General features: G+C 36.2%; 1 protein-coding gene across 2 annotated transcripts in view; it reads left to right on the top strand.

The window, feature by feature from the left end:
- Positions 1-23448, top strand: part of LOC125650217 (ankyrin repeat domain-containing protein 24-like) — a 41001-nt gene that overhangs the window by 6498 nt on the left and 11055 nt on the right. Inside the window, exons 2-17 of one of the 2 annotated variants that reach the window (XM_048878293.2) lie at positions 2701-2813; positions 4912-5042; positions 7816-7904; positions 12609-12673; positions 13038-13166; positions 13857-13963; positions 14235-14329; positions 14507-14611; positions 15784-15860; positions 16095-16181; positions 17244-17330; positions 18537-18551; positions 19888-20007; positions 20283-20309; positions 20402-20485; positions 20608-20677. In XM_048878293.2, coding sequence (XP_048734250.2) covers positions 2742-2813; positions 4912-5042; positions 7816-7904; positions 12609-12673; positions 13038-13166; positions 13857-13963; positions 14235-14329; positions 14507-14611; positions 15784-15860; positions 16095-16181; positions 17244-17330; positions 18537-18551; positions 19888-20007; positions 20283-20309; positions 20402-20485; positions 20608-20677 — 1360 coding nt within the window. In that variant the 5' untranslated portion in view covers positions 2701-2741. The remainder of the gene's footprint in view (positions 1-2700; positions 2814-4911; positions 5043-7815; positions 7905-12608; positions 12674-13037; positions 13167-13856; positions 13964-14234; positions 14330-14506; positions 14612-15783; positions 15861-16094; positions 16182-17243; positions 17331-18536; positions 18552-19887; positions 20008-20282; positions 20310-20401; positions 20486-20607; positions 20678-23448) is intronic. The other variant, XM_048878294.2, reaches the window with a different exon arrangement.

Genomic DNA, 23448 nt, shown 5'->3' with positions numbered 1-23448 from the left:
AAAAAAAAGAATGAAATTAAGGCTATAAATTTAAAGATCAATGCAAAATTAAAGCTGAACAAAAATGGATAAAGCTGATGAACATCAATATCATTCAAAGTATCTTAAATATAATGGTAAAATATCATACACTGAGTTGTTTCAATAGTTTTTGTTTTAGATATATTACAACTCGGCCCTTTTTCTTGACAAATGAGTGCTTTATTATCCTTGGGGTGTAAGAGGGTTTAGTAATAAGTGACCGTGGAAATGACCAAGGCTGGTTTGTATTCAGGCAATGAGACAAATTGACATTTGTACATACAGAAAGACCTACACAAAATGCCACAAATTCTCAATCATGGCAAGAGGGGGAGATGTCTGTTTGCCACAAGCCATAATTTACAGTGTACATTGTAGATGCTCGTTAATGCATAATGGGAAATCGCATTAATGTGTGCAGGTATTTATGCACAGAATATGCAGACACAGAATAATGCATTAGGTTAAGGTTCATTTCTCATATAAAAAAAACTATTTTTTATTCAAAGTAAGTTTTCATGGAATGATGGCCGGCAAAGGAAAACAAAATTATTTATTAGTTTCTATGAATTATTCATGAAAATGGCTTGATCTTAAGTTTGGGTATGGTGTAATAAGAAGAAAAAGAAATACCCTCATATTCCTGGGAAGTGGGATGTGTTAAGATTAGCATTCACCAAAAGCAAAGAGCTTGTGTATTGCCTGTCATGTGATCAGTTTGGTTGGTGGTCACAGGAACAGCAAACATGGACATTAAAATACAAAGGAGGTTTGTGAGGCAGGATTATTTTTTTTCCACAGGAAAATTTTGAAATGGACGAAATTTTTGCATTATCTTTAATGTTCAATAGCTCTCATCTGGGAATAACGTGTTCATGTTGATAGTCTGCTGACCTTTATTATACTTGTGAACTGTGTCCGTGTTGGTGATGTGACGTTAAAGCATTATAAGGATTCTTAAATCATATGAACTTTTTGATCAAGTTGATTGTTTTAGTGACTTCTTGTCACTGTGTCTTTGAAAGTTTTAGTTGAAGATATTCAATCTTACTCTGTGTTTTACAATGATCTGGTAGAAGATATTCAATCTGACTCTGTGTTTTACAATGATCTGGTAGAAGATATTCAATCTGACTCTGTGCTTTACAATGATCTGGTAGAAGATATTCAATCTTACTATGTGATTTACAATGATCTGGTAGAAGATATTCAATCTGACTGTGCTTTACAATGATCTGGTAGAAGATATTCAATATGACTCTGTGCTTTACAATGATCTGGTAGAAGATATTCAATCTGACTGTGATTTACAATGATCTGGACTGGTGAGGTATGTTTGTCCTTCGTGGAAGCTTAGAGTACATCCCCGCCAGAGAGCCCATTGTGTTCTAAATTTCTGAGTACAAATGTTAGGGAAGTAGTAGCAGGAGTAGTTACCATCATTAGACATCCATATAATTACCGGGAAATGAGGATCCGGGAGTAGTTACCATCATTAGACATCCATATAATTACCAGGAAATGGGGATCCGGGAGTAGTTACCATCATTAGACATCCATATAATTACCAGGAAATGAGGATCCGGGAGTAGTTACCATCATTAGACATCCATATAATTACCAGGAAATGAGGATTTGGGAGTAGTTACCATCATTAGACATCCATATAATTACCAGGAAATGGGGATCCAGGTTAGAATAGGTCCTCCGTACCCCTTGCTTGTTGTAAGAGGCAACCAAATGGGGCTGTCCTTCCGATGAGACCGCAAAAATCGAGGCTCCGTGTTCACAGCAGGTGTGGCACAATAAAGATCCCTCTCTGCTCAAAGGCTGTAAGCACCGAGCATAGACCTAAATTTTGCAGCCCTTCACTGGCAATGGTGACGTCTCCATGAATGAAAGATTCTTGAGTGGGATGTTAAACAACATGCAACCAAGCAGGAAATATATTTTATTATAAATGTTGCAGGTTAGGTGAAATATAAGAATAATATTTTGTGGTGTATGCTTACTGGTCCCCCTCCCTAGTTTGTTCGTAGAATTGCAGGAATTGTGAAACCAAAGATTCCCCTGACTTTTATATTTCCCCAGTGTTTTATATAGTGACATGTTACATTGTACTGATAATACATGTCAGTATATAAAAAGCAGGGTGGAGGTGGGCGGAGAAATCTCGGTTTAGCAGGGAAATCACAATACACAAGCCACCTTTCCCATGTTTTTGCTTTGTTGTCTTTACTAACTGAAATGATAGTAATTTCCTCATGAATGTGAACATTGTCCGTACGATGAATCTTGATAAATATAGTACAACTATTTCAACGGCTGGAAATTTTGATAAAGATGAAAGTAAAGTGTAAATATAATGAATAAATTTCAATTTTGAAAAATACATGAGGGTATGAACTTCGAAGCTTCACACCAGCATACTTTCATGAAGCGCGCTAACATGCTTCATGAAGTATGCTGGCATAAGGCGTCACTGTTCATACTCTCGAGTATTTTTCAAAAATGATATTGTTGTGTCAGAGGATCCAACAATAGACTATTAAACTATTAATTAAGTAGACCTATGTTGGAGGTTACTCAAAAAATAGGAAAATTCTGACCAAATGCTTTGTAAAATTGAAGTCTGTGTGCGTCTGGCCTTTCTTAAATGCCTTTACGTTTGTATTGTAGATGTGACATCGTGGACAATGTGAGTTTGTGAGAGACCAGACATGTCAAAGTTAATTGCCAAAAACAAGAGTAAAAAGCTGGGTTTGTTCAAGTTTCGGAAAAGCACAACAGATGTAAGTATCCCGAATGGCCTCCAGATAATGAAAAAAGTCCGGAAAACACAGCAGAAACAACATGTCAGTGAATTGGCACTATTTACTACCTCGGGAATTAGTGTTTTGTTTTTGTGCAGATGTACTCCTGGGTAATGACATTAGAATCACTGACCGTGCACCCCACAAAAATTTTGCCAAACTTTTCTAATGATACACAACTAAACAGTTGTAATTTTCAGGCCATCCAAGAAACGAACTTAAAGTTCAGGGTTTCCTGAAAGCAATATGTATTATTTTTAACTATTAAATTTTGTTTATCTAGACATGAAAAATAAACCCCAGAAAATGAAAGTTTTAACTCTCGCGTGCGCTGTGCCATTGTAAATATATCCAAATCTCTGAACCCATACTTCATGTTGTGCCGCCAATTAAAATTTAATTTTCCACAGCATGGGTTCTTGCCATAGATCAGACGTAATTCAGGGCTGATAATGAAGAAACAGGATAAAAAAGTGACGTAAAGCTCATAATCATTAGATTTCTATCCCAATGTTAATGGGAAATCAGCAGGGAGTGAAGAAACAAAGAAATAACTCATTTGACAAGCCTTGATATGGATCATATAACATTTTTATGAAAGGAGATGTAAATATTGCTTGTTTTGCTGTGATGTTCTTGACATTGCAACATTTGGATTTCTCCACCAGCAAAGTTAAAGAGCGATATATATATATATATATATATATTATATATATATTAGTATTCTTTAGCAATTAAATTATAATTATATATATATATATATATATATATATATATAGTGTGTGTGTTTCAAGCAATATTATAAACAATTATAATTTAATTGATAAAGAATACTAGCATATATTTCAGTGTATCCAAATTTTGTGGCATAAGCATGAATCACTGTTGTCATTGTGTATGGAAATTTTGATGAGGAATCACATATTATGACTGAGGCATTATGGGTACCAAAATATGAATCCTGTTTTAAAAAATCAGTACACATGCAGTATTTGGACTCTCAGTTTCATACTCAATAAGTATACACATTAGATGGTATGTGGACAGAGGAAGAAAATTTATACATAAATGCATAAATTTACAGCTGTTTCTCCATAAAAAAACAAGATCTATTGGGAATATTGGTAGCATGTAATTGTTTTGCACAGGCTACAGATTATGCGTAAAGATTTGGTGAGGGAGGGGAGGGGGGGGGAGGTCTGTCCTCTTGACAGTACTAGTTCAGATGTTGTATCTCTGAGAGATAAAGCAGATAGTTTGATGTTTTGTGTTTATCGTGCATGTTCAAATTTCAGGGAGTGAACCTCTATTGGCACTTTTCACGCATATTAAGATAAAATTACATTAATATATTGCATAATGCATGAACAAGAAATGTTGCAGTCTCTAGAAAGATAAGCATATGGGCACAGTACAATATTTGGCCTCCAAGGAAATTGTTCATTTTTCTCTACCCAGCATGCACGGCAGCAGGAATATAGTAGAATTCCTTCCTACAGTACTTAGCATGCAATTCTTCCATCTAAATGCTCAAGTGAACAAAAACTTTCCTGGGTGCAGTGTAATGGAAAGGTGGAAGTATTAGGTAATTACCACATACAATGGCAGGAAATAGCAGGTTGTAAGATGAAGATAAGGGGAGGATGAAGAAGATAGGGTCTTATCAGATAAACCTTGTGTTTTATGTAGGGTGTGCATGTGCTTATATCTGTTGGTGCCAGCAAGACATTTTGCTTATCACTCACAACTTCCTCCTGTGTCTAAACATTTTTAGGGAGAAACAGCTAATCCCATCTCAAAACTCATCGACATTATTTTCAATCAAAGTTTAACCACTAAGCTCTACAATTTTGCCTCATTTTAATGTAGATCTATATGAATAGATGTATTGGTTACGTGCAGTATGACTTATAATGGGTGTGCAAAAATGCTGCGGGTTTTTTAAAGACAGGGCCATGTCAATGAGGATGTTGCATGAGGAGATCACATATAGACCAAGATGGCTGAGCTTTCTCTCATAGCCCCCTTCCTCTGTCAGCACTGGAAGCTGAATATCATGCTATTTTTCTATTTGCAGTTATCGGAATGGAACAAGAATGATGAGAAACTCTTGAAGGCCATTGAGTTGGGGGATGTGGACAAAGTCCAGTCCCTCCTGCAGAAGAAAACTTTAGTCCCCACCAAACTGGGACCCCGGGGATTATCTGTGTGAGCAAATTTTTGTCAGATTTCACTAAAACTAAAAGACAACAGCTGCATAATGGTCAAGAGTCACTTTATCATCATGTAAGAATTCCTTAGAGAGCATGTAGGTGTAACTGACAGTGTTTAAATGACATAAAAATCAGTTTCTGTACATGAAATTTGCAGAATACGATTATTAACTGTTAAGTAAGGAGACATTACACTCTATCAGGTCTGAGTACAGTTATCGCCCAAGGGTGCTAGTGTCAGAGAATGGGAATATTACACAGGCCTGATAAGCTGTGATGTCTCCCAAATAAATAGTCCAATAGTTTCTTTAATCGGAATAATCTGTGATGTCTCCCTAATAAATAGTCCATAATTCCGAATAATCTGTGATGTCTTCCTAATAAATAGTCCATAATTCCAAATAATCTGTGATGTCTCCCTAATAAATAGTCCATAGTTTCTTTAATCCAAATAATCTGTGATGTCTCCCTAATAAATAGTCCATAGTTTCTTTAATCCGAATAATCTGTGATGTCTCCCTAATAAGCATTTCATAGTTTTATTGTTCTGAAGAGTCTGAATTTTCAAAAAAAAATAAGAGTATGCTGCATGACAACAGACAACACTGAAGCCGCCGTCCGAATTCATGGTTTATCAATCCCACAGATTATCTAATATATTTTATTTATCTGAGTTATTTCACTTGCGCCATTTTGTTGTCATCTGAAGGGAGACAAAACAGTTGTTATTCTGCACGTAAAGGAGACATCAGAAATTGTCTTCCTGCATGTGAATGCTCTTGACCAATCAGATGGACTGTATTATTCTGATGTCAATTATGTCTTAGCATGAACTTTATCAAACAACTGTACTGCAAAAATAGTTAAGTATCATTTAATAAGTTATTAGTTAGAACATTAACAGTCGACTTTAGTCACTCATTGGTGAGTCTTATTGTATTTTATTTTTTTATAGGCAACTTTATGAATTAGGTATCTGTTAAAGCATTGCAGACACTTGTGAATCACATGTCTGTCTGTATATCTGTTTGGGTGGAGTGCCACTTTTACAATTAAGCATTGGCAGGCAACACACATGTTCCATGGATCAGTTATCAGTGAAACATTAGTTGACACATGTTCCATGAATCCTGGATATCAGTAGAACATTAGTTGACACATGTTTCATGAATCCTGGATATCAGTAGAACATTAGTTGACACATGTTTCATGAATCCTGGGTATCATTAGAACATTAGTTGACACATGTTTCATGAATCCTGGGTATCAGTAGAACATTAGTTGACACATGTTTCATGAATCCTGGGTATCAGTAGAACATTAGTTGACACATGTTTCATGAATCCTGGGTATCAGTAGAACATTAGTTGACACATGTTTCATGAATCCTGGGTATCAGTAGAACATTAGTTGACACATGTTTCATGAATCCTGGGTATCAGTAGAACATTAGTTGACACATGTTTCATGAATCCTGGGTATCAGTAGAACATTAGTTGACACATGTTTCATGAATCCTGGATATCTGGAACATTAGTTGACACATGTTTCATGAATCCTGGGTATCAGTAGAACATTAGTTGACACATGTTCCATGGATCACAGGTATTAATGGAACATTAGTTGACACATGTTTCATGAATCCTGGGTATCAGTGGAACATTAGTTGATACCTTTAAACTTAAGGTGTGGTCTGTATTTATAACCAGATGTTCTCACTTTACACGAGTTCATGCATTTAAACGTAGGATGGCCAGTGTGTTTGTGGCCAGATGTTTTCTATTTACTCTGGCTAATGCAGTTAACTTATGTATGGTTTGTGTGCACTGTGTGGTCAGAATTCTTCTATTTAATGTCAATTAATTTAATTGGACAAAAATACATATTATCCTCCAAAGACTCCTGACTGGGAATGTGAAGTAGGTGCATTTAATTATTGGGTTGTTGATGAAAACAAGACATGTTTGTGTGGTCGTTCAGGAACAGGGGGTCAGAATGGTGTTGTCTGACAATTTAGATTATAATGTTAGTATCAAACATTTCACAGAATCATGGCTCCTCTTGCAATATGGTGTCATGCTCTCTGTTAATAAAACCCATTTCATCCCAAACACCACACAAGATGAGAGGAAACAGAGTTTTTTCTGCACTTTGGTGGGTAAAAAAAAATTTGGTCACTGTATGAAGAGAATTTGTACAGGGGCAGTCGGCAGACGTGTTCGTTTGTGGGTCACTGACTTGATTCCTGGTGAGATGATGAGTTTTATAGACTTCCTAAACAGACAATTCATTCATCATGGTCCTCATAACTACCCTTGTTATGACATGAGGAACTGAAGGTTTATCACGGTTTCATATTATTCTATGATGTGAATTTGATAAGAGTCTTCGAGTCACTATGATCTGTCTCCACTAGATGTCTTGTGGAGATGAAATACATTGACTGCTGGAAAGTTTTATGACCCAAATAAAACCCATATATTTTTGTATTTCAGTCTGTTTTAATATATGCATGTTGAAAAATTTAAGGTCATATATTTTAGGATGTTGAATAATTTAGAATATTTGGAAACAAGTGTCTGACAGAGGATTTGCTTGACAGTTGTAAAAATTAAATCATGTAATCAAGACATTAATTGTGAGAAAATCTATTATTATTCACTGGGAAAACATAAGAATAGACAATTGTTATTCTTGGAAATAAAATGATAAATTCTCAAAATATGAAGAGATTTATTTGTCTTATGTAATGGTACATTTTTCCACAGATTCCATGTGGCGTGTGCTTCAGGCCAGATTAAGATAGTGGACCAGTTATTGCAGTATGGTGCTGAACCAAATGTACTCACAATACAAGGTAATGGCAGCTGAAAACCATGGTCAGTTGTGACCACCCAGTGGTGTCCACTCACAGGATACCAATGTAGGGTATAATCTTCCAGTTATCAGGTTATTGACTCATTCAATGAATTCATTTTTTTTATATTTTTTTTTTTAGAAATCATTGTGCCAAAAATTAAATTTTTATCTGTTCATTCCCATTGATTTATCTTTAGATAAATTAAAATTTATCCAGAGATGATGTCCTCAGGTTATTGAAATGTGTACTTTAAATCATTCTGGACAAAAACCTGTGAAAAGTGCATGTTTTTATAAAAAATATTTTTCTTATCGCATATGAATAATGAATCGGAGTGATCATTTCTCTTGGGATTTAATTCATTAATGCAAATGTGACTGGAAGTTATTGTTTAAAGGGGTTATTTGTCATGCATAAAGGAAAATAACTTAGTTAAAATCAATAAATAGTTAAATTGAAATTCGTGTTTGCTCTAAATAATATGTCCATGCCACCTGCAGTGTAGATTTCCTAGGTGCAGGGTACGAGATTTGATATAATGAGATGTTTTATACTTTTCATGTTATGATCAGGTGTGTTATCTATAAAATATTTTGCCAAATGAATTTATCACTGTCATGTGAACAATGCAAGATTAGATCAATATTTTTCATGCTCTAAATTTTTAAATGTTGGTTTCATTCCCAACCGATAAGTGTCCTTTTCATCTTAAGAGTTTTAAAATCCCACAAGTGAATTTAAAAAAAAAAAAAAAATGGCATAGGGTTGTCAGAGGAAATAGACACAGCTATCTTAATTCAATTTTAATGAGATTTTACTATCTCAACAAACATAAAAGTAAGTTTTTGATGGCATGTGAAAAGGATTTAATTTTTAGTATACTACCTACGCTAAACAATATGGCTTGTGTATGCTAGAGGGTATTTTGATATGCGCAAGTCGTGAAAAAATTAGAAATTTTGATAATCTTAATAGAAGGGAAAAAAGATTTTCTTCCATGCACTGAATCCCTCTGCAGATTTGTGTCCTAGATTTTTTTAAGGCAAAAGATATCATATTCTGTCATGATGTGGTTAGAGGGATTTTAAAAGTTTAATAATGCAAAATAGCTGTTTAAAGTATTTATTTTATACATTTATGGCTGGCAAAAAAAATGCAAATTACATAAATTTGGTGTACCACAGTGCAATAACCATTTCATGTATATCACCATTCTGTGGTATGTGGCTTAAGGGCAATGTTAAATTATGTTTTTCTGCAATGATTTGGGTCCATCAAAACAACCAAAAATCAATGTAACCCTCGTTTGCTCAGCAGCAAGGGATCTACAGAATATTTATTTATCGCAATTTCCATTAGTGACTTTCTACTTGACAATACAAGATAATCACTGATTGGGCAGAAGTTGGTCCTAGGCAAAGTGCATTAGGTGCAAGGTCAAACAATACTGCTGATTTATTACTAAATGTATTATTGCACTAAGTGTTGAAACAGCCTCTGTATTTTTAAGCCATTTGTGCATTTTTATGGGAAAATGTTATTTAAAAAAATACATAATGCAAAGCAAAGGATTTTTGTAACCTTTCATTGAACAGTGAATTACGATAATTTAAAAAAGTTGATGGTTGATTTATATCATCACAAATATTGTAAAATGACACTGGACGTTAGAGATGGGGATGGCATACATTTGTAAAAATGACACTGGATGTTAGAGATAGGGATGGCATACATTTGTAAAAATGACACTGGATGTTAGAGATAGGGATGGCATACATTTGTAAAAATGACACTGGACGTTAGAGATAGGGATGGCATACATTTTTCTCGGCACTTTTATTCCATTTAATGCACACACTGCTCTAGATTTCTGTAAAAAGTAAAATAACTTAATTACAAATCTTGGCAATTTAGATGAGAAACGGTTGTTTGAAGATATTGCAGTGCTATTTGATACATTTATTCTTTTATTTGAATTATGATTTAAGTTGTTTAGAATTTTGTGTAAGGCTGAAACAATACTAATCCATGACATGTTTTTATTGAGAAATAAAATACATTGAAACAACACTTGGTATGTTACTGACAAAACATTTATCAAAATGTTCCACGTTGTCTCATAATGTTCATTATCCCTAATTCCTTTTCTAAGATTTAAGATAATGTATAGCGTTTTTTCGACAGGTCTAATATTTTGCAATTTGCTTGCTCAAAGGTATATTTCTAATTTCTAACAGAAAATATTTTGGCAGGCATGGAGTTCCAAATCATAAGATTTGAAAATCAGAGTTAATCACTTATCTGTAAAACATTTTACAGTCAGTGAAAACAAGTGACTAGTACTTTATTTACCTCCCAAACTGAAAAGTGCTACATGTACCTTCGACAAAAATAATGCTTTTATTAACGATCAGTAATTTAATGATAAATGGACACTGTCATCAGAGCCACGTCTTTTATTATGCTGAAGTCATCCTAAATCAATGCTGAGAGATGATGTTTCACCTCCAGATGCACCTTGTGTGCTATTGTGATCCCCGCCTCATTGAAAGCATTACAAATGATGTTGGGGTGGCTTCTGATATGCTGATGCATTTGTACAAGTCCTTTTGGCAGATAGTGGTTTCAGCTTTTTCAGCGACAAGTCAACCAGGTTAATGGGCACATCGTCATTACCATTCAACTGTGAAACAATTTGCTTGCAATCCCAGTCCTCAAATGACTGAAGCTTCTTATTTTTCATGACTCTCTGTATGCAAAATTAGAATGACCTTCAGGCAGTTCATACTGCAAGCTGGAACATACACTTCTTTTGCATTATTTTCTGCTAGATGGTCAAGAAATTCTTCACCAATCTGAACAGGAAAAACATTAGATATTTACACATTAGATACATTTGTATACACAAACTCTTTTGATTCACCAGTATACTTTTCAGTTTTCTTAACTTTGTTGATGTATGGCAGAATTATGTTTTCAATGTACTTCCTTTGTGTTTCTGCATTGGCCCAATGGTTTTCAGAGTGTCTTATGTCCCAGTCAGCTGGGATTTTCAGAGTGTCTTATGTCCCAGTCAGCTGGGATTTTCAGAGTGTCTTATGTCCCAGTCAGCTGGGATTTTCTTGAGTGTCATTTCTCTGTTTTTCCACAGTAGATAATTTTTGGCAGCAGGAATTCACCTGTAACTAAACAAAATTGTCTTACCTATGAGCTTAAAAATGAAATGTTATAATTGTGGACACACTTTAGAGTATCCCTGCAAAGTGTTTTCTGGTATTTGTCCCACGGACCCAATTTTTCAATGTGAAGACATTGTCCAATTGGAGACTGATACAATATTCAGGCCCATGTGGTCCAAGTTTATGATGACTTTGGAGACAATCTTATATTCGGTGACCATATTCTTTAAAGGGATAAGAAACTCGGACTTTAAATTGTCAAAATTTTCCACTTTTTAATTTTTGCATGCTGTAAAAGTGTGGTGTTTTACAGAGTTTTTTTTTTTGTTGTTGTTTTTTTTTGGGGGGGGGGGTTGAAATAGAATTAATTTTTTTGCCTAGTTTTTTGCCAGATGGATAGTTCTCCCGTTTTCTTTGTTTCACCTGTTGCAGTAGTGATCCCCCTCCCGACTGATAAACTATTTGAGTGTTAATCACAGCCCTATTGTCACATAGCACACACATATATTTTAAAGTTTGAATTCTAGAATCAAGTGCTTCCCAAAAAGTAACAGCCTTCCACGTTTGTTTGTTATGAAGTTCAGATATTTCTTCATTCTCAAGTCCAATTTTCATTTTCGAAACTTCAGAGAGTCCTCGTTTTCTGTTGTATTCCACCATCCATGCTTTTGCTTAATGTTGGAAAGTTGTCTTTAAACTTCCAAATCTTAGCTGCTGGTCCATTTTCAAAAGCATATTTCCCTATGTCAGCCCGGGTTTTTGGAAAGTAGGTAACAGACTTTCCTCGCTTTTGGAGATTCTGTAGAATTACCGAACTTTGAACTACGGTATCTGGACCAATGGTATCTCGAATACCATGGATATGTTGCGTGATTTGAATGACCCAACCACTTATTCTCGAAGTATTTTACCCTCAATATCTCGAATCCTCAGATATCTCAGAAGTTTTTTTCTTGGTCCCATTGAGTTTGAGATAACAAGGTTTGACTATACCAGTTCTTGCACATAATGATTTGCCTCTGTCAATTCACTCAGCCCAAGAAGATCTACAATTGGAGTTTAAGATGCTAATTCTTCAAAGTCTGAAGCAAACTGTTGCCTGTAAAACAATTACAAATGGTATCTATTAATCTAACGGTGAATATTTGATATCAATGAGTACTAATTCACAAATGATTTCAGGTAAGAATATGGAAGACAACTTGTGCGTCAAAACAAATTGACCCAAAGAGTTGTCTTTCTTGCAGAAGTACGTATTTTCATTGCAAACACATTTGGCTGCATATTTCAATAATAAATTAAATACTGAATTGCTAGAATAAGTCAAGATTATCACCCTGCAGATAACTCCGCTGTACGGTACTATATCCTCACTATATGTCTGTTGTGAGATGATGATAAATTAGTAAATTACTCTACCCTCCGTCTTCTCTCATGCTGATTTTGTCTGTTGTGAGATGATGATAAATTAGTAAATTACTCTACCCTCCATCTTCTCTCATGCTGATTTTGTCTTTCCTAGGTTGCACAGCATTACAGTTATCAGCCAGCAATGGGTGGCCACAAGTGGTTCTCAAGCTTGTTCAGGTGGGTAATGCTGATTGGGTACACATGTGGTTCTTAAATGTGTTAAAGTAGGTACACAAATGGTTCTCAGATTTGTTCAGGTGGGTATTGCTGCATGATTGGGCACACATGTGCTTTGGCAGTATCTTTCTAAAGTACAAACATGACCCCGTGAATTTACATTTTGGTCAGTAGCAGAATATACAAACTCGTTAAAACATAAAAAGGCATACAGAACATACTAACACTACACTAACCTAAACAACACAGCATTGAAAAATTACTTCAGATTAACATGAGATGGGGGCTGCGATTTGTAATTATGGTAAGGGATTCCCCTTTACTGTTACTGTGAGTGACATGTGGAGACGGTTGAACCTTTCAGATTGGAGCGGTAGTGGACCACAAGGATGGGAACAACCTGACTGCCCTCCATCATGCCTGTATGGATGCGAAGCACGAGTGTGTCCAGGTCTTACTCCGAAGTGGAGCTGATATCAACATCAAGGATAAGGTGGGTGTCATGTTAGTGGAGCTGATATCAACATCAACTGATATCAACATCAAGGATAAGGTGGGGCTGTCATGTTAGTGGGGATCTCTTGACCATCAAAGGTGCAAGATGCTACATGTAAATGTCCATTTAGGCTTGGTTTTACATTTTGTCTCATTTATTCAAAATCTCGTGAGACCTGAATGAAGGTGGTGAGACTTTGGGTGACTCAATGTAAAACTTACTGTCATCAGTTAAAAATTAGGTATGGTTTTAATGATGGTGCACTGTTATTATTGCGATTGACAGTAACAATAAATCTAGGAAGAGGAAAATACTCAGTCACCCTGTAATGACAGAATCTAATGCAAATTAATCAACATTGTAAATCCGCAAGGAAACATATAAAGCACACCAGAATGTGAATTAGTGAATTAAAGCATGCCAATTTTAATTTAGGTCATATTTTTCTGTTGTTCCTCTGTGACTTTGTCCATTCCATTTTGAATTTAGTCAGAAAAGGAGCTTTGTTACTCCTTCATCATTTAACTAGATACGGTGAGAGAATTTCAGTCATGCCAAAATCTGGTGACCTTGATCTTCAAATTGACCTTGACCTAGCATTTATGAAATTTAGAAGAGTCTTTTATAAATTAGTAGTAAATTTTGAGGTTCTGTTGAAATTTTAAAAAAAATTGGTGTTACTTGTAGACCGGGAAAACCTGTCTGTTTTATGCAGCTCATTGTGGAGACTTCAACATCTGCAAGGAACTGCTGGACAAAGGAGCAGACGTCAATACATGTGACAATCACAAAGTGTAAGATTCAGAATGGAAACCTGGGCAGCATTCATTACTTAGAAATATCATAAATGTTCAATGCCTGACTAGTCTTCAGAATAGCATTGCTTGTAAGATCGCAGAAGTAACATCAACCCACAGGAAATTTAATCAAAGTCTCTTCTGTAGCAGTGCAACAGTTTTGTTTAGAAATCATGGTACTGCCAAGAATTTTTAGGGAAAATTGTCTTGTCAATATGTGAGCCTTCATTCCAATTACAGTCATTGCAATTGTTTGGAATTTTTCCAGTACTCCACTGATGGCCGCAGCAAAGAAAGGTCGCACTGATGTTTGTGAGTGGTTACTGAAGAAAGGAGCTGACAGGAACTTCACTGACGTTCAGGGTAACAGAAACTAATCATGTTCCACCCATTGTATTGCTTATTGGTCACGTGAGCAGAATATGGTTGAGAATTATTTCGATTATTTAAGAAACAAATTGGTAAAACTATGTATCAGTGTTTTTTGGGTTTTTTTAAATTACATTGCACCGCAGCACATGTTTCCTTTTTTCTTTCTAGGTCGTAAAGCACTGGATTATGCATTGCATGAAGGTCACAATGAAATAAAAAGAATTTTTGAGAAAGCCCCCACCAGAGCATCATGGGATTTACAAAACGATATTGGTATGTGTTTTCATAACATATTGCTCATGTAATATAGTTGTGTAATTACAAGAATAATGCTCGGAAATACAGAGCTCCAGATAAGATGCGTATCAGCGTAAATATTCGTTTAATTCGACCAGATACGCATTTAAGTTGAAAATCATGCGTACAATTATGCATTAGCGAATTTAGATACGCTTTACACCCCTAAAGTAACTTGTGATACATGTAGTATAACATAAATACGAATTATCAATTCATATGAATTGAGGTTAGCCCAGGGTTTGGTCATACATGAAATAGCGCTATGAAATACCTTTCGATGACAATCAGAATTTTGAAAGTTGGGAAGAGTTAAATCAACACAACTATATAGTCCTACTCATTATACTTTTTTCTTAAAGAGGTAGTGTGCAGTTGAAAGCACAGAGAGAAAAAAATCTTGTATTATTAATTGTGGACGAATGATTGCTGCTAAAAACATGGCACAGAAAATATCACAGGATAAACAATACTTCATCTGTTAAACTTTGACTTAACGTTTTTACTGAAAGGCCGCTCCAGCAGCATTGTCTCAATAAGTATTTAAAAGCATTTGCGAGAATGGGAGTCACACATTTATTTGCTACTTGTATATTTACGGGGGGGAAATCCTTTGTAGTTCTTTTTATTGAAACTCTTCATTGTCATTGGGATTTTTAAATATATCATTGGGGTATTGAAATTTAATATGTCAGACACCCAGTCACATGATTACGATCCAATTCTGTATTAGTGGCAAAACAGCAAAGATAACAAGTAAATAACAAAATACTCATTTGACTTCTTCTGAAAAGCAAAATACTCATTGATTTGAAAATCAGCGGGTAAATACTCTTTGGGGTAAAAAATTATCTGGAGCTCTGGAAATATCACTGAAATTTATTTCATAGTACATTTTGAGAATGAAGTAGAAATGCTCAATACAGAACTATTTGCAAGGACTGACAGCCAATGCCATGTCTATCATTTCTTTTACCTTTAAAAATATCATAGTAACATTTACATTCACTTCCCTATAACCGAGGTTCTTTTCATCCATACTTTTTACATTTACAAAGAAATTTCTTATATATGAAAACATGCTTTATATGTAAACTTGGTTTTCTTGAGTTGCACTGTTTGTAACTGTTGAATGATATGTGTTGCAGCCAAATCGAAGCCAGTCCAGGGGGCAGCAGGGGGACCTGATGTGGGAGAAGCCGTGGAAAATTCACATGTAGATCAGGTAATGCTTAAAACATTGACCAGCTTTATTTAACGTAATGAGTTAGATTATACAGTAGAGAATATTCCATACCTGCTGAAATTGATGTAGGAAACTAATACAAATATATTTCTAGGCATTTCAGTTGGTGGGTAACATCTTTAATGCTGTGTCTTTAGCTTTTCTATTACAGGCAAAATTACAGATCTCAGAATTCTTTTTCTTTTACTTTCATTTTTAGCTTTGCTTTTACAGGCTGATGTTGTAGAGTTTGTAGAAGAACCTTCACCAAAGCCATCCCCCAAAGTGGAACATAGGAATGTGGTGGGGGAGGAGTTATCAGTAAGTGCACCTGTACCAAGGACATGTGGGGGTGGGGGGAGGAGTTATCAGTAAGTGCACCTGTACCAGGGACATGTGGGGATGGGGGGAGGAGTTATCAGTAAGTGCACCTGTACCAGGGACATGTGGGGGTGGGGGGAGGAGTTGTCAGTAAGTGCACCTGTACCACGGACATGTGGGGGTGGGGGGAGGAGTTATCAGTAAGTGCACCTGTTCCAGGGACATGTGGGGGTGGGGGGAGGAGTTGTCAGTAAGTGCACCTGTACCAGGGACATGTGGGGGTGGGGGGAGGAGTTATCAGTAAGTATACCTGTACCAGGGACATGTGGGGGTGGGAGAGTTATCAGTAAGTACACCTGTACCAAGGACATGTGGGGGTGGGGGGAGGAGTTATCAGTAAGTACACCTGTACCAAGGACATGTGGAGGTGGGGGAGTTATCAGTAAGTACACCTGTACCAAGGACGTGGGGGTGGGGGGAGGAGTTGTCAGTAAGTACACCTCTACCAAGGACATGTGGGGGTGGGGGAGTTATCAGTAAGTACACCTGTACCAAGGACGTGGGGGTGGGGGGAGGAGTTATCAGTAAATACACCTGTACCAGGGATTGGGATATTATGAGACAATGTCTATTGTGTGGGAGGTTGGACAGAGAAATTGTAAGACAATGATAATGGTTTATTCTTATAAACTGACACAATGTCAAGATTAAAAAAGTATAAAAATCTCCAACAGGATGTAAAGTCACTCTAATGAATCAAGATTATCAGTCATTGTCGATCTAATACCACTTGACTACTAAAGTGTATACACACTGAGCATTTAAAGTCAAACGGTCTATAACGTGAATCGGTGCAGATCACTCAAACTGCTAAACACTCTTGTGCGTTTCCGAAGTGCCATGAATCGAGAGTCCTTAATCTAGATTGAAGAGATACAGGAACATAAGATTTAAATGATTAAAAAAATCAATGTCAGGTTTAAAAGGATGGGAATATGATGTAATGGAGGTAAGGTATTTCTAGATTTATGCAGATGAAGGAAATCAATTTGTGTTTTGTAGCCAAGAACATTGTCGACAGCCAGTTCTTCCACCCAGAATTCTGAACAACAGCAACTTCAGCAACAGAGAGCTATGGAAGCATACAAGGTAATGATAGGGAAATGGGCAGGGTGAAGGTGGACAGAGGGTGATGGTGGGCAGGGGGTGAAGGTGGGCAGAGGGAGATGGTGGGCAGGGGGTGAAGGTGGACAGAGGGTGATGGTGGACAGAGGGAGATGGTGGGCAGAAAGGAAAGGAATGTTGGATATATTTTGTTTTGCATGTTTTGTACAAAGCCTTGATTGTTTTGTATTGCAACCAGTTTTCATTTCTGTATTATTATTTTTAAAATCTCAGATTTAGTAGCAAATTTTATCAAACTAATCACGAATTTGACGTAGTAGTACTACAGCTGTCAATTCAGTTTATGTGAGTACATACATTATGTTGTCACATTATTGATTTGTGAAACTAATGCTTTGAAAAATTGATGCATTGCTACTAGACAAAAAGTAAGATATGGTTATGTAATGATGGCAACTTTATTGGTGCAGAGATAAAACGTTAACACTTTATAGTCTAGCTAACAGGAGCTGTGCAATAAAACAGTTTGTCTTGGGATAATTATTGGGAAACTGTGTCATTTGAACAGTAAAACAATGCTTTCATTACTACCTAAAGTTGTACTACAAAAGAACTAGGAAGTAAATTTTTTATTGTATACTAAATACAAATATCTGACTCTCCTGTACAAGTGCAATCTTTACAGTTGATGCAGCATTGAAATATAAAGTAAACACACACACAAGTAAATGATTGATAATTATACTACAATTACTTATATCCCCTTAAAAAGAGATGGGTGATTGATTTGCCCTTTTCAATTGGTTGGTTGGTATCATTTAACTTAATAATCATAAAGCTTTGATATATATACAATTTATCAAAACTAGTAGATGAATTTGTATGTTTGAAGGTCAAAGGCCAATGGTCACCATGATTTCTACAATAACTGAATACACCAATTGTGTGGATGATAACAAGAGAATGTGATGGTCATAACTAGTTGATGAAGCCAGTTGATTTCAGGTCAAAAAGTTACAGGTCACAGAACTTTCTAACATACTTTAACAAAATATCCAACTAGTCCTTAAACTTCATGGGCAGGTTGGTCACACATTAAAGATTGAAGGTCAACAGGTTTTTTTTTGCAGATGGATCAAAGTTTTAGGGAAGGGGACATGCGTGTATTACAGACATTTTTTTGTTTCATTTTGATGTATCTAAAGCTTTGTTAATTTTCTTGTTTCAAAGGAATTGGGTACACAGGTAAGGAACGATAAAGACTCCCCCCTCCCTGAATATTCTGGCCTGGCATGACAGTTTGCATGGGTGCTGGCACAATCTCTCTACCCTTTTATTCTATCTTGGATCATCAGGTCATTAGTGGCTGTCAATAAGGAAAAGAGCACATTTTTTTCTTGTCTTCATTTGTTGAAAATGTGTAGTTATCATGCTCTCCTGATACATGTATAGGACATCGAATCAAATTATATTATTAGAATGCCAGACATAATTTTCTTTGAATTTGCGTTTTATTAAATATCATGAGTGAAAAGCTGTACTTGCTAGATGGTTTGAAGTGAGATTTCGGAGATTTTTACAATATATATTTCCTGTTTCTTTGGAGCTTTATGATCTTATCAGTCAGCAATGAATTCATAATGCTTAGTACTTATCTTTAATGAACAAATTTCTTTCAGAGGTTCCATTAATATCCACCGAGCAGAATTCTAACGTTTTCAAACTCTTTGGCTTTTCACAGTGTTTTGATGTTTTTTAGAAGTGTTTTTTAATGTTTTGAGACAGTCCCTTAACACTTGTCTATTACTCACTAATTCACCTCACATTTTACAATTCTTGGATGCAATTTGATCCACAGGTTAGAGGATGTGTTACATGGATTTTGGTATCATATCCCTTGTAGCACCTTCTTTTTCAGAGTCCACATGTAAATGTATTGTGCAGCTCAACTATTTTGAAATTTCAAATTAAATTGTCATAGATCTGAATATCAGCATGTCCTGTAGACCTGAAATTGATTTAAATGTTGACATTGAGAACATCTTAATATAACCGGTGTTGAAACCTCAGAAAGAATATTTGTATCATGATTTATACATTACATAGCTTTTTAAATGGACATGTATAAGAATATGCAATTAATCTGAACTGCTGTTTAAAATAAAATTGTGTGATTGGACAATTTAGGGTGGTATTCCCCTGTATTTATCCTGAGTCCTCTGTTCTGATAGTAAATAACACATCTGGAATGAGAGTAATAATTATGCTGTTTATTTGAATGTACAGTTGAACTTTGGTATCTCGAACATCAATATTTCGAATACCATGGATATATCAAAGGGAGTTGGAAGTCTGCACTACATTTTCTTTAGGTATCTCAAACCCTCGAATGTTTCTATTTCTCTGCACATTCGAGTTGGACATAATGAGGTTTGACTGTATTTAAAACCTGTAACTGTAGAGTTTGGATGTAAAATTGTAAAATGACCTTTTGACCATTCTGTATTCTTGACTGTCCTGGATTTTCAGTCATGCCTCATTTCATGGATGATTTATTGCTTTACGTTGTTTTAAATGGTAGGAATTAGAAGAAGAACATGAACAACTCAACGAAGACTTGAACAGGATGATGCTCCACAACAGGAAGTTGCAGGACGAAGTGGTTCGACTCAAAAAACAGCTGGAACAAACCGAGTCTGAGGTAAGAGATAGTATCGAACTCAAACAGCTGGAACAAACCGAGTCCGAAGTAAGAAATAGTACCGAACAGCTGGAACAAACCGAGTCCAAGGTAAGGAATAGTATCGAACTCAAACAGCTGGAACAAACCGAGTCCAGGGTAAGGAATAGTATCGAACTCAAGAACACATACCGAGACTTCAGAGAAATCTAAAATTTGTACTGTTGTGTTAAAAACTTAAACTCAAAATGAAAAATTTCGTGGGGATATACAATGTGATGGATGTCTGCTTTTAGGTGGAGGTTGAGAAGATGCAGGAGCGGGTATGTTGTATAGAATCTCATGGAATTGATGAAGAATTGAGTGTATGATTAACATTGTAGGATATCTGTGGGTTTATTTTCACGTGTTGTAGATTGAGATACTTGAAGATGCATTGTCTGTAGAAAAGGAAAAGAATCAGGAACTTCAACAGAAATTTGATGCTAGTGAAAAACAGGTATCTTATCAAACAGTAGAATTCAATGATATGTCTTTAATTACGCTGGCATGAATTTCAGTAAATAATGAAGTGAAATGATTTGAAGTGAAATAATTTTTCATGATGATGATTTATTTCAGGTTGCTGAAGATGGTGAAATCACCGCTGACACGTGGAACGACAATGAGAAAGGCCTGTTTGATACCCTAGGTACATATAAACCAATCTTTTTAAGGGATGATTTTAAAGTAGATTGGAGAATATCAAGGAATTCTTACCAATGGAAATTAGTTCAGACACATTACTAATGAGGAAGTTACCCTGTGTAATCAGAGGAAGTTACCCTGTGTAATAAGAGTTTGTACTTGTTCATATGATGGTAAGGGGGATATTAATTATCTAGGTCTAATCAGGAATGTACACAAATATGCCCTGGATTGTGTTTTGGTACAACCTGAGACAGAAGGTGTATAGATATACCTAGATCAGAAATTTATTTCCTATATAACAATTTACTCCTAGAATGAGACCTAGATCAGAAATTTATTTCCTATATAACAATTTTGTTTCCTTTAATGATCATGTGCATATGAAAAAAGCCATCATTATGTCACATTGATTTTTATGCCCCCCTTTGAAAAAGAGGGGGCATATTGTTTTGCAACTGTCGGTCTGTTGGTCGGTCGGTCGGTCTGTAGACCATGTGTTGTCCGCTCAATATCTTTCGACCCCTTTGCTTGATAACAACCAAACTTGGTACAGGGGTTGCACCTGGAGAGTAGATGATCCTTATTGATTTTCAGGTCACATGGTCAAAGGTCAAGGTCAAACTGCTGGTCTTTACCCCATGTGGTAGACCATGTGTTGTCCATTCAATAACTTTTGACCCCTATGCACGATAACTACCAAACTTGGTACAAGGGTTGCCCTTGGAGAGTAGATGATCCCTATTGACCTTCAGGTCACATGGTCAAAGGTCAAGGTCAAACCTTTGGTCTTAAGCCCATGTGTTGTCTGCTCAATATCTTTGACCCCTTTGCTTGATAATAGCCAAAATAGATACAGAGGCTTTCCTTAGAGAGTAGATGATCCCTATGGATTTTCAGGTCACGTGGTCAAAGGTCAAGGTCAAACTGCTGATCTTAACCCCATGTGGTAGACCATGAGTTGTCCGCTCAATATCTTGAGAACCGTTCACTTGATTGTAATGATATTTCATATGTGGGTTGGTTATAAAAAGAAGAGGACCCCTATTGTTTTTCAGGTCAAAAGGTTAAAGGTCAAGGGTCAATGTACTCTGGACATAGGAATATACTGTCCCCTCAATATCTTGAGAACCCTTTGCTTGACAGACATCAGACTTGGTACACTGGTACATCATCAGGAGAAGATGACACCTATTGATTTTGAGGTCACATGGTCAAAGGTGAAGGATCAAACTGGACATAGGAATATATTGACCACTGAATGTCTCAAGAATCCTTTGCTTGACAGACATCAAACTTGGTACACTGGTATATCTTTAGAAGAAGATGACCCATATTGATTTTGAGGTCACATGGTCAAAGGTCAAGGGTCAAACTGGACATAGGAATATACTGTCCGGTCAATATCTTGAGAACCCTTTGCTTGACAGACATCGAACTTGGTACACTGGTACATCTTCAGGAAAAGATGATCCCTAATGATTTTGAGGTCACATGGTCAAAGGTCAAGGGTCAAACTGGACATAGGAATATACTGTCCGGTCAATATCTTGAGAACCCTTTGCTTGACAGACTTCAAACTTAGTACATTGGTACATCTTCAGGAAAAAATGACCCCTATTGATTTTTAGGTCACATGGTCAATCCACTCTTGACATAGGAAGATATTGCCTGCTCAATATTTTGAATTGATGATACTACTCTCAATTAAATGATGTGTGTGTGTATAACCCTTTTCAATTTTGCACCATGGGGGCATATGTGTTTTACAAACATCTCTTGTTTTTAGAACTGACTGCGGGGGGAGGGGATATTTACCACTAGCACCAAAGAAAAAGTCATATTCCAGCTATGCTTAAGGGGGATATGATATTTTGTGGATGAAAAAAGCTTCATGTGTATGAAACATTCCTGCAATATACTGTTTATTATTATACCTCAGTATGAGAATTCTATGCAACGCGTAATCTCATTGGTCTAGACGGTCACATGCCAGGGATAACAAAACTTCATATCTCCCTCTCAAACATCATATCTCCCTATCATATTTACCGCTTGGGCAACCTCGTGCATTTTCCATAAATTTAACGTCAAAGACGACGAAATGTATTGTGACGTCACAATAAGTCCGAGTCATTCTACTTCCATAGTTCGTAAGGCACAAAATATGCAGGTCTCTGATACACAGTTAAATTGCCTGGTTTGGGTTGATACAAAAACAAGCAAATAAATCAGCATTCAAGGAGAATGGTAAAACAAAAACTGGTTATCATATCACTGTATTTCGCTGTTTGTACCTTCTAATTCGTTGAGGCGCGGTGTTACCGTTAGGACAATCTCAGCTATCTCAAATGCAATTTTGTGGTCTTGCTTTGTTTCAGTATAATAAACAATTTATTGCATGAATGTTCGGGAGTATGAAGATTTATTCACCCAAGAAAAATCATATTCCCCGAGGGCAACGCCCTCATATCGCCCTCACTATCATGCAATAAATGTATATTATTATCCATGTATTTAAAAATTGACATCTATTCTCATAATGTTTCCATTTGCAACAAAATTGTAGACATTTGATTGTGTTGTGCAAATGGGGAATGCTTATTTACTTCCTCTGGCATTAATGTGTTGAACGAGGAAGAATTGGAAGGGAAATTTGGGGTTTCTGAGAGTTGGAGAAATACTGTATATCATGCAATGCTAGAGGGGTTTCTGAGAGGTGGAGAAATCTGTATATCATGTAATGTTAGAGGGGTTTTTGAGAGGTGGATAAAT

Source organism: Ostrea edulis, chromosome 5, assembly GCF_947568905.1.
Source record: "Ostrea edulis chromosome 5, xbOstEdul1.1, whole genome shotgun sequence".
Classification (NCBI taxonomy): Eukaryota; Metazoa; Mollusca; class Bivalvia; order Ostreida; family Ostreidae; genus Ostrea; species Ostrea edulis.
The sequence above is the reverse complement of the archived record's forward strand: the minus strand, read 5'-3'. Positions and strand labels throughout refer to the sequence as shown.